The sequence below is a fragment of the Phyllobates terribilis genome, unplaced genomic scaffold (genome assembly GCF_046119375.1).
Source record: "Phyllobates terribilis strain yellow unplaced genomic scaffold, ASM4611937v1 Scaffold_11__3_contigs__length_659146591, whole genome shotgun sequence".
NCBI lineage: Eukaryota > Metazoa > Chordata > Amphibia > Anura > Dendrobatidae > Phyllobates > Phyllobates terribilis.
The window spans coordinates 394,808,744-394,824,035 of record NW_027362771.1 but is presented as its reverse complement, the minus strand read 5'-3'; the positions used below and the strand labels follow the sequence as shown (position 1 = coordinate 394,824,035).

Sequence of the window (15,292 nt, the reverse complement as noted above, 5' to 3'; positions counted from 1 at the left end):
CATACATACCAGGGTAAGGATGGGGGGGGGGCATACATACCAGGATAAGGATGAGGGGGATCATGCATATCAGGATAAGGATGAGGGGGACATGCATACCAGGATAAGGATGAGGGGGACATGCATACCAGGATAAGGATGAGGGGAGCATGCATACCAGGATGGAGGGGTGCCATGCATACCAGGATGGAGGGGTGCCATGCATATCAGGATGGAGGGGTGCCATGCATATCAAGATGGAGGGGTGCCATGCATATCAAGATGGAGGGGTGCCATGCATATCAGGATGGAGGGGTGCCATGCATATGAGGATGGGGATGGGGGCCACGTATAATAGGAAGGGGAGGGCATATCTACCAGGATGGGGGATATTATCAGAATTGGGGGACATTACCCCTATACCAGTGTTAGCAGCAACATTTTTTGCTTACATTTTTTTTCTATTTTCCTCCTCTAAAACCTAGGTGCGTCTTATGGTCCGCTGAGTCTTATAGTCCGAAAAATATGGTAAGTGTAAGTATCCAACAAAGGGCAGGGTACCCGACAGCTACAGTAAAGGCATATGGGTCAGCTGAGAAAACCAAGCTAATAAAGTTATTCTCCAAAATCTGCTGAGGTTGTCTGATGCTGCCTATAGACAAAATCAGTGTGGGTCAATGCTGATTAAGTTAGCCTAATATCTCCACCATGAATCAGCCACCACCATCAGCTTTACACCAAAATAAAAGCCCAAGCACTTTTCATTCTAAAAATGTGAAAAAATGTGATGACGTCAGCACATGCACTTCCTACTACTATGCTCTAGTAATCATTGAGAAGTACCCGTATAATCTCCAGACATGTCTGCTGTACTATCCTGGAGCATCATTTCTTACAACTCTGCCTTGTTCCATTCCTTTGTTGTCAGGAACACACCCATAAGATAAACAGGAATGTAACACCCAGTTGTCAATTATTCATAAATTTTCAGGAAGAAATAGAGGAAAAGTATAACGCACAGTTAAAAAGAAAATGAGCTCCAGAAGTGGGAGCATGTGACTACTGCTTACTAAACTGGAATTGTACATGACCCATGTTATTAATATGCACTATTGCTTTTTACTTACTTACAGCAGGGTATTTGTTCATTTTCTTTCTATCTTCGGTTTTGTTTTATTAAAACTGGAATTAGGAGCTATTACTACGGCTAACTTTTATAAAAGACACCGTGCAATACTAAAGAACACTTACCGGAATTAAACAACTGTCAGAATCCCGAGACTTAATGTCCACATTTCCCAAGTGGAGAATAGAGGCTAAAATTCTAAAGATCCCCATCTGATATTGATCTCCGATTCCTTAAAACAGCAATTTGTAAATAAATATAGAAACAAATTAGACACCAAACTTAACAGACAAATGTGGTAGAACGACTAATGTTCAATGGGAGGGACACAGGATGACCCACCTAGTAAAGCACAAGCATGCCTGGTGTTCCGCAGTTCTTTTGCATCATCGACAGAATCAATCACAGGGCTTCTCCCTTGGTTGGTATAGTGGAAACTAGTGGCATTGCCTGTGGTAAAGAAGTGATGTGCAGAACAAATGTGATCACTATTTGTGGATGAAGATTACCAGAAAGAATTTACAAGAACATAAAGAAGAACTTCAAACCCTGGACAGGGGTGAAGGTACATTGGATTTGATATTTCACAGCCTATACTTTCCTAGTGAATCAACAGATCACTGTGATCCAATGCTGCTCTTCCATCAGTATGAAGTCGGCTGACAGATGAGTTTTGAGACTATTTGGTTCCTCCTATGCCTCCGTCTATTGAGGCCTCCTGGCACATAGAGAAGTGAAATATTAGAGATAGGACTATCCTGACTGGGTTCACCTTGTCGTGGTGGGATGACTTTTACACTTTTTTGATCAAAATAGCGTCAAGCAAGTACCCCATGTTATTTACATGCACTATTATTTACTTACTGCAAGGTATTTCTTAATAGTATTTATTCTGAAATTATATCAACTATAATAAATTAATCGCTTTTGCTATCACCTCGTTTTTCACAGGAATAAAATAGAACTGCATGAAGTGATTGAGCATTTATGATGGTAGAAAAGGCCACTGTAAAGTCTTTTTACAAAAGCTATCCAGGAGAAATAAGTCTCAACCTCCCACCCATACAGAAATATCCATCAAACTCTGGGGGAACATGAGGACAGAGATTAATGATTCTGTAGACAGATCTATGCCCAGGTCTATGCCGAGGGGGCAAATCCTGCTGGATTTTTACTAATATTTCTACATGACGACTTTCGGTAACCTTTGTCTACAGCAGGTAAGTAATCACATGCCTCTATGCACATTAATGTAGAAGAACGGGTTTATTTCTTTATCTGTCTATATGCCATCATACACAAGTGAGAATATACAATTATGAAAATAGAAAGTTTACACTACATTTGAGTTCTAAGGCATTTTTTTTTTTTTTTAAAAGATGGCTACCATGCATTAAAGGGAATTTGTTACCAGGCTTTTGCTATGGAATCTGAGAGCAGCATGATGCAGGGATCCCAGCGATGTGTCACTTAACTGGGCTGCTTGGTGCAGTTTTGATATAATCAATGTTTTTTATGCTGAGGATCTTGCAGTTCTCTGAATGCAGAGCTCTGTATAACCCCGCCCACGCCACTGATTGACAGCTTTCTGTGTATACTGTACATAGGCACAAATTTGCTAAATCAGTAGTGGGTCGGGGTTACACACCAGGAGGACTACATGGCATGAGACAACTAGTCTTCTAGCGATAATCTCCTGCTGATAAAACACTGAATTTATTGAAACTGCAACAAGCAGTCTAGTAAATGACACATCACTGGAATTAGGGTCTCTTCATGCTGCTCTCAGATTACATAGCAAATCTGCTGACAGATTCCATTTAAAACCTAACTTAAGGGCATTTTATTGCTCAGAACCACAATCCATTTGCAAATCTACAGCAGGCTTTAAAATAATGCAATAATAGGGAGCAACGTGTTCCCCATACTTGCAGCACAGGTGATAATGACATCTTGACACCATCTCCTAAATATGCCTGGAGTATGTACAGAGTCCTAGCAGACACATCTGACCTTCAATGTAAAGATGCCATACACGTTATGTTCTTAATGTGTTGCAAAGCACAAATTCCCTTTGGCGCCCCCTCTTCCATACCAACAAAAGGATTGGGCATATCAAATCCAAGATGCCCGACCCTTTTCTGTGTCACGGGGAGAAGCCACTTACTTCAATACACATTCGATTGGCAAATGTTCTGACCAACACCGATTTAATTTCAATGCCCATGTTAAACCATTCTGTTCATGACCCCTTGTAATATTTGCCATTTTTATCACATACCTAGTTTCAGCGCACTGAACTCCGGAAGAGCGGCAGATGCGCACAATTGGTAAAATATGTGGTAATTTCTCTCCTCGTCTGCCTAAAAGAAAGAACAGCATACATAGAGAAACGTCAGTGCGTATATTACTGCATCGCTCACACAGTCCGGCACAGCCAGCATTAATGACAGATAACCTGTGCGCAGTAAGCAGTGACCCGGCTGACTCAGACAGGCATTTATACCCACACAAAACCTGCTTTTAGGCTTTAGAATTATTTCAGTTCCCAGCAAGAAACAATGCTACCAAAAACTGTAAATGGTACAGAACTTTTTTTTTACATACCCAATAATGCATTTATGGCGTAAACATTTAATTACCAGGCCTTATACATCTTACAGAAGTCTCCAACCCTAGTAGAGGAATCTAAGCAAAGCACTCAGATGCCATCAGAGCGCAGGAGGCATTCACACAGTCTATGAAGCAGAACATGTCTGAGAAGAGAAGATGGCTGACCATGCATGAAGGCCAGATTAACCACAGTAAGATTAACCCCGTGCTGAGCACTCTGGAACTTATATATCATCTTACAGCAGAAGCACACTGCATACTAGGTCTAGAAGAGCTGAAGAGCTGATGGGATTGTAGTAACCACGTAAATCCTTAAAAAAAAAAAAAAACTTGTTCTGAATAATGCAGGACAAGGGAAAAAAAATCTATTTTTTCCTGTTGGACCATTTCCACATATAACCATATATCCATGAGTTTATATTGGTTATTAGTCTCATTAAAGGGAATCTATTGCCAGGTTTATGCAGCCCCTTGTGATAAACGAGGGTAGAGGCTAAGCCTGCCTCCAGGCTGACAGCTTCCTCTCGGTGTACAGTATAGGGAAAAAGCTGTCAATCAGCAGTGGAAGGACGGGCTTAGCCTACAGCTCCTGAATATTGGGACTCCAGCACCATCTTCCCCTGCAGCTAAGAAGCAGGGATTCTACAGAACATTGGTACTACAAAAATAAGTGACTCACCACCGGAATCAGGGTCTCTGTCATGACCATGAGATAGGGCAGCCTACCTGGTGACAGATTCCCTCTGAAGCACTGGGATCTGAGTACAGCTAATTATTAAAGGGATCTTTCAGGTTTATAATGGTTCATGCCATAAGCATCCTTAGTATAAACAGAAGAGAATCGATGTTACTTTCTCCCGCTGCTTCAGCCCTCCACCATAGCCCATAGCCTTTGTGGACATGGCGGCAGTGATGGCGTCACCAGTGCAGCCATGACAACAAAAACCGGGGACAGCATTGGAGTGGTAGGGCTGAAGTAACGCTGATTTTATTTTTACTCTTAGAATGAATTGTAAACCTGCAAGCAACAGTCCTTTAAGCGTTTCTAGAGACAAGAAGTGATCAATAATCATCCATCAAGTATCTCTCTTTTCTCCCAAAAAAATATAAAAATGTCTGAATGGCTCTAGCGAGTACAGACATCTAATAGAAACGTCTCAGCTAGTTTGATCTCATTCATTACTTTTAAGCCCATAGAACACAAATGAATGTGATTTTTTTTTTTGTAGTTCAAGGTGTTTTCCCATGAACAAAGTACAGTTTAATCAATCGACCTTGGAATAATAAGTTCCACACTTGGATGTGTTTAAATAACATGTTCCTGTGCTGAGATAATCTTATCAATGTGCCCCTGCTGTGTACTGTGTAATGACTGTGTCTGACTGTACAGGACATGGTCTGATCATACCACATCTCCTGGGCGGGGGGGGGGGGGGGGGAAGAGGATACAGACAGGACCGCAGGGGATCACAGAGGATTCTTTCTGTGAGGTAAAACATTTCACTGCCTGTTTAAAAATATATTTTACCTCAAAGAATCAGCTGTGATCCTGTGCTGTCCTGTCTGTATAATCTCTTTTGCTTCCTCTCCTGCCCAGGAGATGTGGTATGATCAGACCATGCTCCTGTACGGTCAGACACAGCCATTACACAGTACACAGCAGGGGACATTTATAAGATTATCTCAGTACAGGGACATTTTATTTAAACACATCCAATTGTGGAAGTTATTATTATTATTATTCCAAGATCTATTAATTAAAATCTACTTAGTCAGTGGGAAAACCCCTTTAATTACCATTATTTAAAAAAAAATTCCCTAAGCTCTGGCAAAAATTAAAAGGCCACTGCAAAATTTTCATTTTCTCTGATTTTTCCTTTTATAGGTATATTTTTGAGTAAAATGTACATTATTGTTTTATTCTATAAACTACTAACATGTCTCCAAAATTCAAAGCTAAAAATGTTGTATTTATTTGCAGCAAATGAGAAATCATCAAAATAAAAAAGAAACAGTTCTTTCAGACCTCAAATAATGCAAAGAAAACAAGTTCTTATTCATTTAGAAACAACAATACTCATGTTTTAACTCAGGAAGAGTTCAGAAATCAATATTTTTTGGAATAACCATGATTTTTAATTGCAGCTTTCATGCGTCTTGGCTGTTTTCCACCTGTCTTTCACACTGCTTTTGTGTGATCTTATGCCGCTCCTGGCACAAAAATGTAAGCAGTTCTTTGTTTGATGGCTTGTGACTATCCATCTTCCTCTTGATTACATTCCAGAGGTTTTCCATGGGGTTCAGGTATGGAGATTGGGCTGGCCATGACAGGGTCTTTGATGTGGAGCTCCTTCGTTCACACATTGATTGACCTAGCTGTATGGCATGGGGCATTGTCCTGCTGGAAAAACCAGTCCTCAGAGTTGGGGAACATTGCCTGAGCAGAAGGAAGCATCCCAAGATAATCACCGATCTTCCACCAAATTTCACAGTGGGTGCAAGACACTGTGGCTTGTATGCATCTCCAGGTCTCTGTCTAACCATTAGATGACCAGGTGTTGGGCAAAGCTGAAAATTAGACTCATCAGAGAAGATTACCTTACTCCAGTCCTCTATGGTCCAATCCTTATGGTCTTTGGCAAACTTCAGCCTGGCTCTCCTTTTATTCTCACTAATGAAAGGCTTTTTTCTAGCTTTACATGACTTGAGGCCTGCCTCTAGGAGCCTGTTACGAACTGTTCTTGCCGTGCACTTCACCACAGCTGCCATTTGCCATTCCTTTTGTAGGTCACTTGATGTCATCCTGTGGTTGCTGAGTGACATTTGAATAAGATGACAGTCATCCCGGTCAGTGGAGAGTCGCTTTCGCCCTCTGGCGGTCTGTAGCTTTGTTGTCCCCAATGTCTGTTGCTTGACCTTGTTGTAATGGACTGCCGTCTTCGAAATTTTTAGGATGGAGGTAACATGACGCTCACTGTATCCCTCTGCTAGTAAAGCCAGAATTGAGTGCTTCTTTAACTCACGCAAGACTTTTCTTTTCAACTCCTTTGGCATGGCTAAAAGTTATTTTTTCATTCAAATTACTTTTGGGCTATTCCTAGCACTTGTTTTGCCATCCAGCTTGTCCTATTGTAGAGGATTGTGAAGGCCACAGCAGTGTTTTTTATACTTTCGCTAGTTACATAAGATTTGGTTTAGGTGATCACCTAATCAGAAGCACATTAAGTAGAATAGAAGTCTCAAGCACGCGGCCCGCATGCGGCTGCTTTATGGGGCCCACAGGCACAGACCCCTTGACGATCCAGACCTTGTCCAGGAGGAGGTGCCGACAGCAGCGCTGCATTGGTGCGCAGAGACCGGCTCTCTGCACAGCATTTCCAATGCCAGAAACTAATATCTGCGTCCCAGCACAGCGGCGTATGACTCATTGCCATGCGCAGATGTCAGCTGCTGGCCTCTGATTGGCCGGCGGCTGGCATTGGTAATGCTGTGCTGGGAGACGGTCTCTGCGCGTCAATGCAGCGCTGCTGTCGGCGGCTCCTCCTGGACCAGGTTGGGATCGTCGAGGGGTCTGTGCCTGCGGGCCACATGTGCATAAAGGATGCCGAGGGAACGGAGGACAGGTGAGAGGAATCTTTTTTTTTTTCTTTTTTATTTGTGTGAAGAGCAGCACAGGGGACAATGCTACAAGACGGGGACCACCAGGATGGGGCATTACTACCGGATGGGGGATATTATTCCAAGACGAGGACCAGGATGGGGCACATTACTACAAGATAGGGACCAGATGGGGCACATTACTGCAAGATGGAGACCACCAGGATGGGGCACCTTACTGCAAGATGGGGACCACCAGGATGGGGCACCTTACTGCAAGATGGGGACCACCAGGATGGGGCACCTTACTGCAAGATGGGGACCACCAGGATGGGGCACATTATTACAAGATTGGGACCACCAGGATGGGGCACATTACTGCAAGATGGGGACCACCAGGATGGGGCACATTACTGCAAGATGGAGACCACCAGGATGGGGCACATTACTGCAAGATGGGGACCACCAGGATGGGGCACCTTACTGCAAGATGGGGACCACCAGGATGGGGCACATTATTACAAGATTGGGACCACCAGGATGGGGCACATTACTGCAAGATGGGGACCACCAGGATGGGGCACATTACTGCAAGATGGAGACCACCAGGATGGGGCACATTACTGCAAGATGGGGACCACCAGGATGGGGCACCTTACTGCAAGATGGGGACCACCAGGATGGGGCACATTATTACAAGATTGGGACCACCAGGATGGGGCACATTACTGCAAGATGGGGACCACCAGGATGGGGCACATTACTGCAAGATGGGGACCACCAGGATGGGGTACATTACTACAAGATAGGGACCAGATGGGGCACATTACTGCAAGATGGGGACCACCAGGATGGGGCACATTACTGCAAGATGGGGACCACCAAGATGGGGCATATTACTACAAAATGGGGACCACCAGGATGGGGCACATTATTACAAGATTGGGACCACCAGGATGGGGCACATTACTGCAAGATGGGGACCACCAGGATGGGGCACATTACTGCAAGATGGGGACCACCAGGATGGGGTACATTACTACAAGATAGGGACCAGATGGGGCACATTACTGCAAGATGGGGACCACCAGGATGGGGCACATTACTGCAAGATGGGGACCACTAGGATGGGGCACATTACTGCAAGATGGGGACCACCAAGATGGGGCATATTACTACAAAATGGGGACCACCAGGATGGGGCACATTATTACAAGATTGGGACCACCAGGATGGGGCACATTACTGCAAGATGGGGACCACCAGGATGGGGTACATTACTACAAGATAGGGACCAGATGGGGCACATTACTGCAAGATGGGGACCACCAGGATGGGGCACCTTACTGCAAGATGGGGACCACTAGGTTGGGGCATATTACTACAAAATGGGGACCACCAGGATGGGGCACATTATTACAAGATTGGGACCACCAGGATGGGGCACATTACTGCAAGATGGGGACCACTAGGATGGGGCATATTACTACAAAATGGGGACCACCAGTATGGGGCACATTATTACAAGATTGGGACCACCAGGATGGGGCACATTACTGCAAGATGGGGACCACCAAGATGGGGCATATTACTACAAAATGGGGACCACCAGGATGGGGCACATTATTACAAGATTGGGACCACCAGGATGGGGCACATTACTGCAAGATGGGGACCACCAGGATGGGGCACATTACTGCAAGATGGGGACCACCAGGATGGGGTACATTACTACAAGATAGGGACCAGATGGGGCACATTACTGCAAGATGGGGACCACCAGGATGGGGCACCTTACTGCAAGATGGGGACCACTAGGATGGGGCATATTACTACAAAATGGGGACCACCAGGATGGGGCACATTATTACAAGATTGGGACCACCAGGATGGGGCACATTACTGCAAGATGGGGACCACTAGGATGGGGCATATTACTACAAAATGGGGACCACCAGTATGGGGCACATTATTACAAGATTGGGACCACCAGGATGGGGCACATTACTGCAAGATGGGGACCACCAGGATGGGGCACATTACTGCAAGATGGGGACCACCAGGATGGGGTACATTACTACAAGATAGGGACCAGATGGGGCACATTACTGCAAGATGGGGACCACCAGGATGGGGCACATTACTGCAAGATGGGGACCACCAAGATGGGGCATATTACTACAAAATGGGGACCACCAGGATGGGGCACATTACTGCAAGATGGGGACCACCAAGATGGGGCATATTACTACAAAATGGGGACCACCAAGATGGGGCACATTATTACAAGATTGGGACCACCAGGATGGGGCACATTACTGCAAGATGGGGACCACCAGGATGGGGTACATTACTACAAGATGGGGACCACCAGGATGGGGCACATTACTGCAAGATGGGGACCACCAGGATGGGGTACATTACTACAAGATAGGGACCAGATGGGGCACATTACTGCAAGATGGGGACCACCAGAATGGGGCACATTACTGCAAGATGGGGACCACCAAGATGGGGCATATTACTACAAAATGGGGACCACCAGGATGGGGCACATTATTACAAGATTGGGACCACCAGGATGGGGCACATTACTGCAAGATGGGGACCACCAGGATGGGGTACATTACTACAAGATAGGGACCAGATGGGGCACATTACTGCAAGATGGGGACCACCAGGATGGGGCACATTACTGCAAGATGGGGACCACTAGGATGGGGCACCTTACTGCAAGATGGGGACCACCAGGATGGGGCATATTACTACAAAATGGGGATCACCAGGATGGGGCACATTATTACAAGATTGGGACCACCAGGATGGGGCATATTACTGCAAGATGGGGACCACCAGGATGGGGTACATTACTACAAGATGGGGACCACCAGGATGGGGCACATTATTACAAGAGTGGGACAACCAGGATTGGGCATATTACTAGATGCTTGCCAGAATTAATATATGGTGCTAATTGTAAAACAATATTACTGTATGTGGCCAATTGAAGGAAACAAAATTGTAAAAATTAAAAAAAAAATTAAAAATAAAGCATGAAAAAATATTTTGCCACTAAAAATGCTATTTTATATATAAACTAAATTAAACACAAAAAAGTGCACGTTTATTATCACCATATCCGTAACGACCCAAGCTATAAAAAATAAAATAAACACAGCAAAAATATTCAGACGGTGTATACAAAAAAAATGGTATCACTAAAAAGGTCACTTTGACCTGCAAAGAATGCGGCCCCCCAAATTCAAATTTTTTCCATGTGCGGCCCATATACCCAGCAGAGTTTGAGACCCCTGAAGTAGAATGAGGTGTACTTTGGTTGGAATTCAACTGACACCGGAATGGAATGGCTGTCAAACATGTAGAGATGGGGATTTTTAGAAAACTATGCAGTGATCTCTTAATTTTCGCCAGAGCTCTATATCTATCTATATATACACATATAGATATATCTCTATGTATGTACATATCTATCTATCTATATCCAATTGTGCAAGTTCTCCCATTTAAAAAGACGAGAGGCCTGTAATTTACATCATAGGTAGACCTCAACTATGAGAGACAAAATGAGAAAACAAATCCTGAAAATCACATTGTCTGATTTGGAAAGAATTTTTTTTCAAATTTTGGTGGAAAATAACTATTTGGTCAATTACAAACAAGCAAGATTTCTGGCTCTCCCAGACCTGTAACTTCTTCTTTAAGAGGCTCCTCTGTCCTCCACTCATTACCTGTAGTACTGGCACCTGTTTGAACTTGTTATCAGTATAAAAGACACCTGTCCGCAACCTCAAACAGTCACACTCCAAACTACACTATGGTGAAGACCAAAGAGCTGTCGAAGGACACCAGAAACAAAATTGTAGCCCTGCACCAGGCTGGGGAGACTGAAGCTGCAATAGGCAAGCAGCTTGGTGTGAAGAAATCAACTGTGGGAGCAATAATTAGAAAATGGAAGACATACAAGACCACTGATAATCTCCCTCGATCTGGGGCTCCACACAAGATCTCACCCCGTGGGGTCAAAATGATCTCAAGAACGGTGAGCAAAAATCCCAGAACCACACGGGGAAAATAGTGAATGACCTGCAGAGAGCTGGGACCAACGTTACACAGGCTACCATCAGTAACACACTACTTAGCTAGGGACTCAGATCCTGCAGTGCCAGACGTGTCCCCCTGCTTAAGCCATTACATGTCCGGGCCCGTCTGAAGTTTGCTAGAGAGCATTTGGATGATCCAGAAGAGTAATAGGAGAATGTCATATGGTCAGATGAAACCAAAGTAGAACTGTTTGTAGAAACACAACTTGTCGTTTTTGAGAAAGAATGCTAAGTTGCATCCAAAGAACACCATACCTACTGTGAAGCATGGGGGTGGCAACATCATGCTTTGGGGCTGTTTCTCTGCCAAGGGACCAGGACGACTGATCAGTGTACATGAAAGAATGAATGGCGCCATGTATTGTGAGATTTTGAGTGCAAACCTCCTTCCATCAACAAGGCCATTGAAGATGAAACGTGGCTGGGTCTTTCAGCATGATAATGACCCCAAGCACACCACCAGGTCAACGAAGGAGTGGCTTCGTAAGAAGCATTTCAAGATCCTGGAGTGGCCTAGCCAGTCTCCAGATCTAAACTCTATAGAAAACCTTTGGAAGAAATTGAAAGTCCGTGTTGCCCAGCGACAGCCCCAAAACATCACTGCTCTAGAGGAGATCTGCATGGAGGAATGGGCCAACATACCAGCAACAGTGTGTGCCAACCTTGTGAAGACTTACAGAAAACGTTTGACCTCTCATTGCCAACAAAGGATATATAACAAAGTATTGAGATGAACTTTTGTAATTGACCAAATACTTATTTTCCACCAAAATTTGAAAAAAATTCTTTCCAAATCAGACAATGTGATTTTCAGGATTTGTTTTCTCATTTTGTCTCTCATAGTTGAGGTCTACCTATGATGTCAATTACAGGCCTCTCTCATCTTTTTAAGTGGGAAAACTTGCACAATTGGTGGCTGACCAAATACTTTTTTCCCCCACTGTATGTACATCTAATACATATATACACATACATACATACATACATACATACACACACACACACACACACACATTATAATTAGATAGAGATCTAAAGCCACCGATAATTGCATGAGGCATCAGTGCTGGGTGGGAAATACAGTTGGAGTGACAGAGGCTTCAGATCTACGGCCTTATTTGCATATCAATTGAAATACTGATTTCAGCTATAATGGAGGACAGGACTGGCCATGTAAAGGTATTGCTGGACTTATCTTTGCAAGAGTTACATGTATGTATGTATGTAGGTGGGTTCTGTTAAGGGAATTGGCGGTACATAGATGTATTACTTTTTGGGAGATGGAATGAACAAAAAATAAAAAAAAAGAAGAAAAAATGTTAAAAAATAAAAACCCAAAAAACAAAACAAAAACAGAAATTGTGAAAACCTGTAACTTTATTATTGCTTTCTAAACAGAGTTGTGTAAAAGCTTATTTTTTTGCAGGATGACCTGTAGTTTACAACAGCGGGTAGATTTAACTTTTAAATACATTTTTAAAATTGCCTGCTCAGGAAATTACGGTATTTTGTTTACAGAGCTGCAGCACTGACATCATGTGGACAACACGTGACTGCTGTCTCCAATCACTTCGCTCAACAGTGATGAGAAGATAGACTGCATAAAAACACGGAGTCCAGGAATTGGCTGCAGCGGTCACGTGTGCCTTAAGCCCCCATCTCACATAGCGAGATCCCTGCTGAGTCACGGTTTTGGTGACGCAACAGCGCCCTCACCAGTGATTTCGCTATGTGTGACACTTTGCAACGATCAGGCCCCTGCTGTGAGGTCGCTGATCGCTGCAAAGTGTCCTGGACCATTTTTTGGTCGTTGCCCTCCCGCTGGTCAGCACACATCGCTGTGTGTGACAAGCAGGAGCAGCGATCAGGCTGGTAACTATGGTAAACATCGGGTTACTAGGGGCACACGCGCACTTAGTAACCCGCTGTTTATCATGGTTACGAGCCTGCTAAAGTGAGCGGTAACCTCCCGCTCACCGTAGCAGAGTGGTAACCATGATAAACAGCGGGTTACTAGGTGCGCGTGTGCCCCTAGTAACCCGATGTTTTCCATGGTTACCAGCCTGCTCCTGCTTCAGCAGGCTGGTAACAAGGAGCAGGACATTGTGGAAAGATTCTTTCCACTATGTCGCTGCTCCCCTGATCGTTGGTGAGCCTGCCTGTTTGACAGCTCACCAGCGACCACATAGCGACGCACCAGCGATACCGGCCAGGTCACATCGTTGTCGGGATCGCTGCAGCGTCGGTAAGTGTGACGGGGCCTTTAGACTGGACCTCAATGCTGCAGCCTTGTTCACAAAACAGCAGGGAGTAGTGGAGAGGCGGTACTGGAACAGAAATTGATTCAACAGGAAATAATACCTCATGTGCCAATTTTTTTTTAATCAAAAAAGAGAACCCCTTTTACTCTTGCAGCCTCAAATGATAATGGGATGACTCTGCTTTTCCTGTCCCAACCTATACAGAAAAGATGAAGATTCAACTACAGAAAGCAGGAAGCTTGTGACTGCTCCAGTGACCGCTGGGAAGACGGATTTTTACACCTGAATAGTCACATAAAAAAAAAAACATCAAAACTTGAATAAAACAAAAGTTTTTCAAATAAAAACCTGCTATACATAATGTATAATTTTCTGAACATATATTCTTTCTAATATAGAGAAGCACATACCTGAAACACCACTCTTGATTTCTCTAGTAAATATGTCCTCATATGTGCACCAATAATCCGATACCGCTTATCAAATCCAATCTCTATGTATTTTCCAAAGCGACTACTGTTGTCATTCCTTGTGGTCTTTGCATTACCAATTGCCTGTAAACAAGAACACAAATCATTTTGAAGTTAAATAAAGCATACATTTGTATCAGTGTAAGCTTTAGGAGATTGATGAGAGGTTATGCAAGGAGAAAATTTTGTTTTTTCCAAAATATGCTGACAATTGGAACTATAATAGACCTCAGTAGAAAACTTAAAATAACGAGGGCAAGCATCAGATTTCTTAGTATGTTGACTACAGGGATTTTTTTTTTAACCCTAGTTTTGTCCTTTAAAAAATTAATAAATAATAAACACATCTAAAAAGTCTTGTTCTTGTTTTAAAGTTTCGTGCTCATAAACCTTACTATTGTCTGGAAAGACTATACAGGTGTACGGTGCAAAGATATGATATGTCATGCAAGAATTTACACCGCATTAAAGATAGCCCAGTAATAATATCACATTTATAAACCTATATACTGTACAAACTCCTTGAGAACGGATTTCTTCATTGCCTGAATCTTAGGAAATATGCTATAATTGTAGAAGGAATATACTGCTGGAATTTACATGCATTGTTAACACATTTTATCTCTACTAATTCTCCTTCTCTGTGCTGACTTGAGCAGTAATAATGACAAAGAATGTATAAATTCCACAGATCTAGGTTTAACTACTAATTGGTTTATGCATTTATCCATGTGACCCTCCTCACCCATGGAAACCTTGGACCTTAAAATTCTCAAAACCCACTGATGGAAAACATACCTAACTTACACATAAAGGTGATGTCAATAGAATAATGTAATTAATGGGTTCTTCCCACAATCACATTATTTTTCATAAGGCACAGTAAATGCTTACTTATTCTTAAAGAAGAACGCTCATGAAAGTTTGTATCCTCTCAATATATAGCAATCATCATATTATAATTATATGGCACGGTGTACTTACAATTTCTCATTTTGCCCTTCTACCCAGCTAATTCTTTTGATTTCCATTAGGTCTATGACAACACGCGATTAAAAACAGACTAGTGAATCCTTCTAAGCTCTATAAAAACAGGAGGTGAATATTCTCTGCACAAGTCATGAG

General features: G+C 43.3%; 1 protein-coding gene across 6 annotated transcripts in view; it reads right to left on the bottom strand.

Annotated features, from left to right (window-relative positions):
* The window catches only part of MYO5A (myosin VA), a 183,972-nt gene that overhangs the window by 72,184 nt on the left and 96,496 nt on the right, over positions 1–15,292 (bottom strand). For all 6 annotated transcript variants that reach the window (XM_073653024.1, XM_073653025.1, XM_073653023.1 and 3 more), the window contains exons 6-9: positions 14,108–14,251; positions 3,387–3,468; positions 1,448–1,555; positions 1,231–1,337 (exon numbers count right to left, since the gene is read on the bottom strand). In XM_073653024.1, coding sequence (XP_073509125.1) covers positions 1,231–1,337; positions 1,448–1,555; positions 3,387–3,468; positions 14,108–14,251 — 441 coding nt within the window. The remainder of the gene's footprint in view (positions 1–1,230; positions 1,338–1,447; positions 1,556–3,386; positions 3,469–14,107; positions 14,252–15,292) is intronic.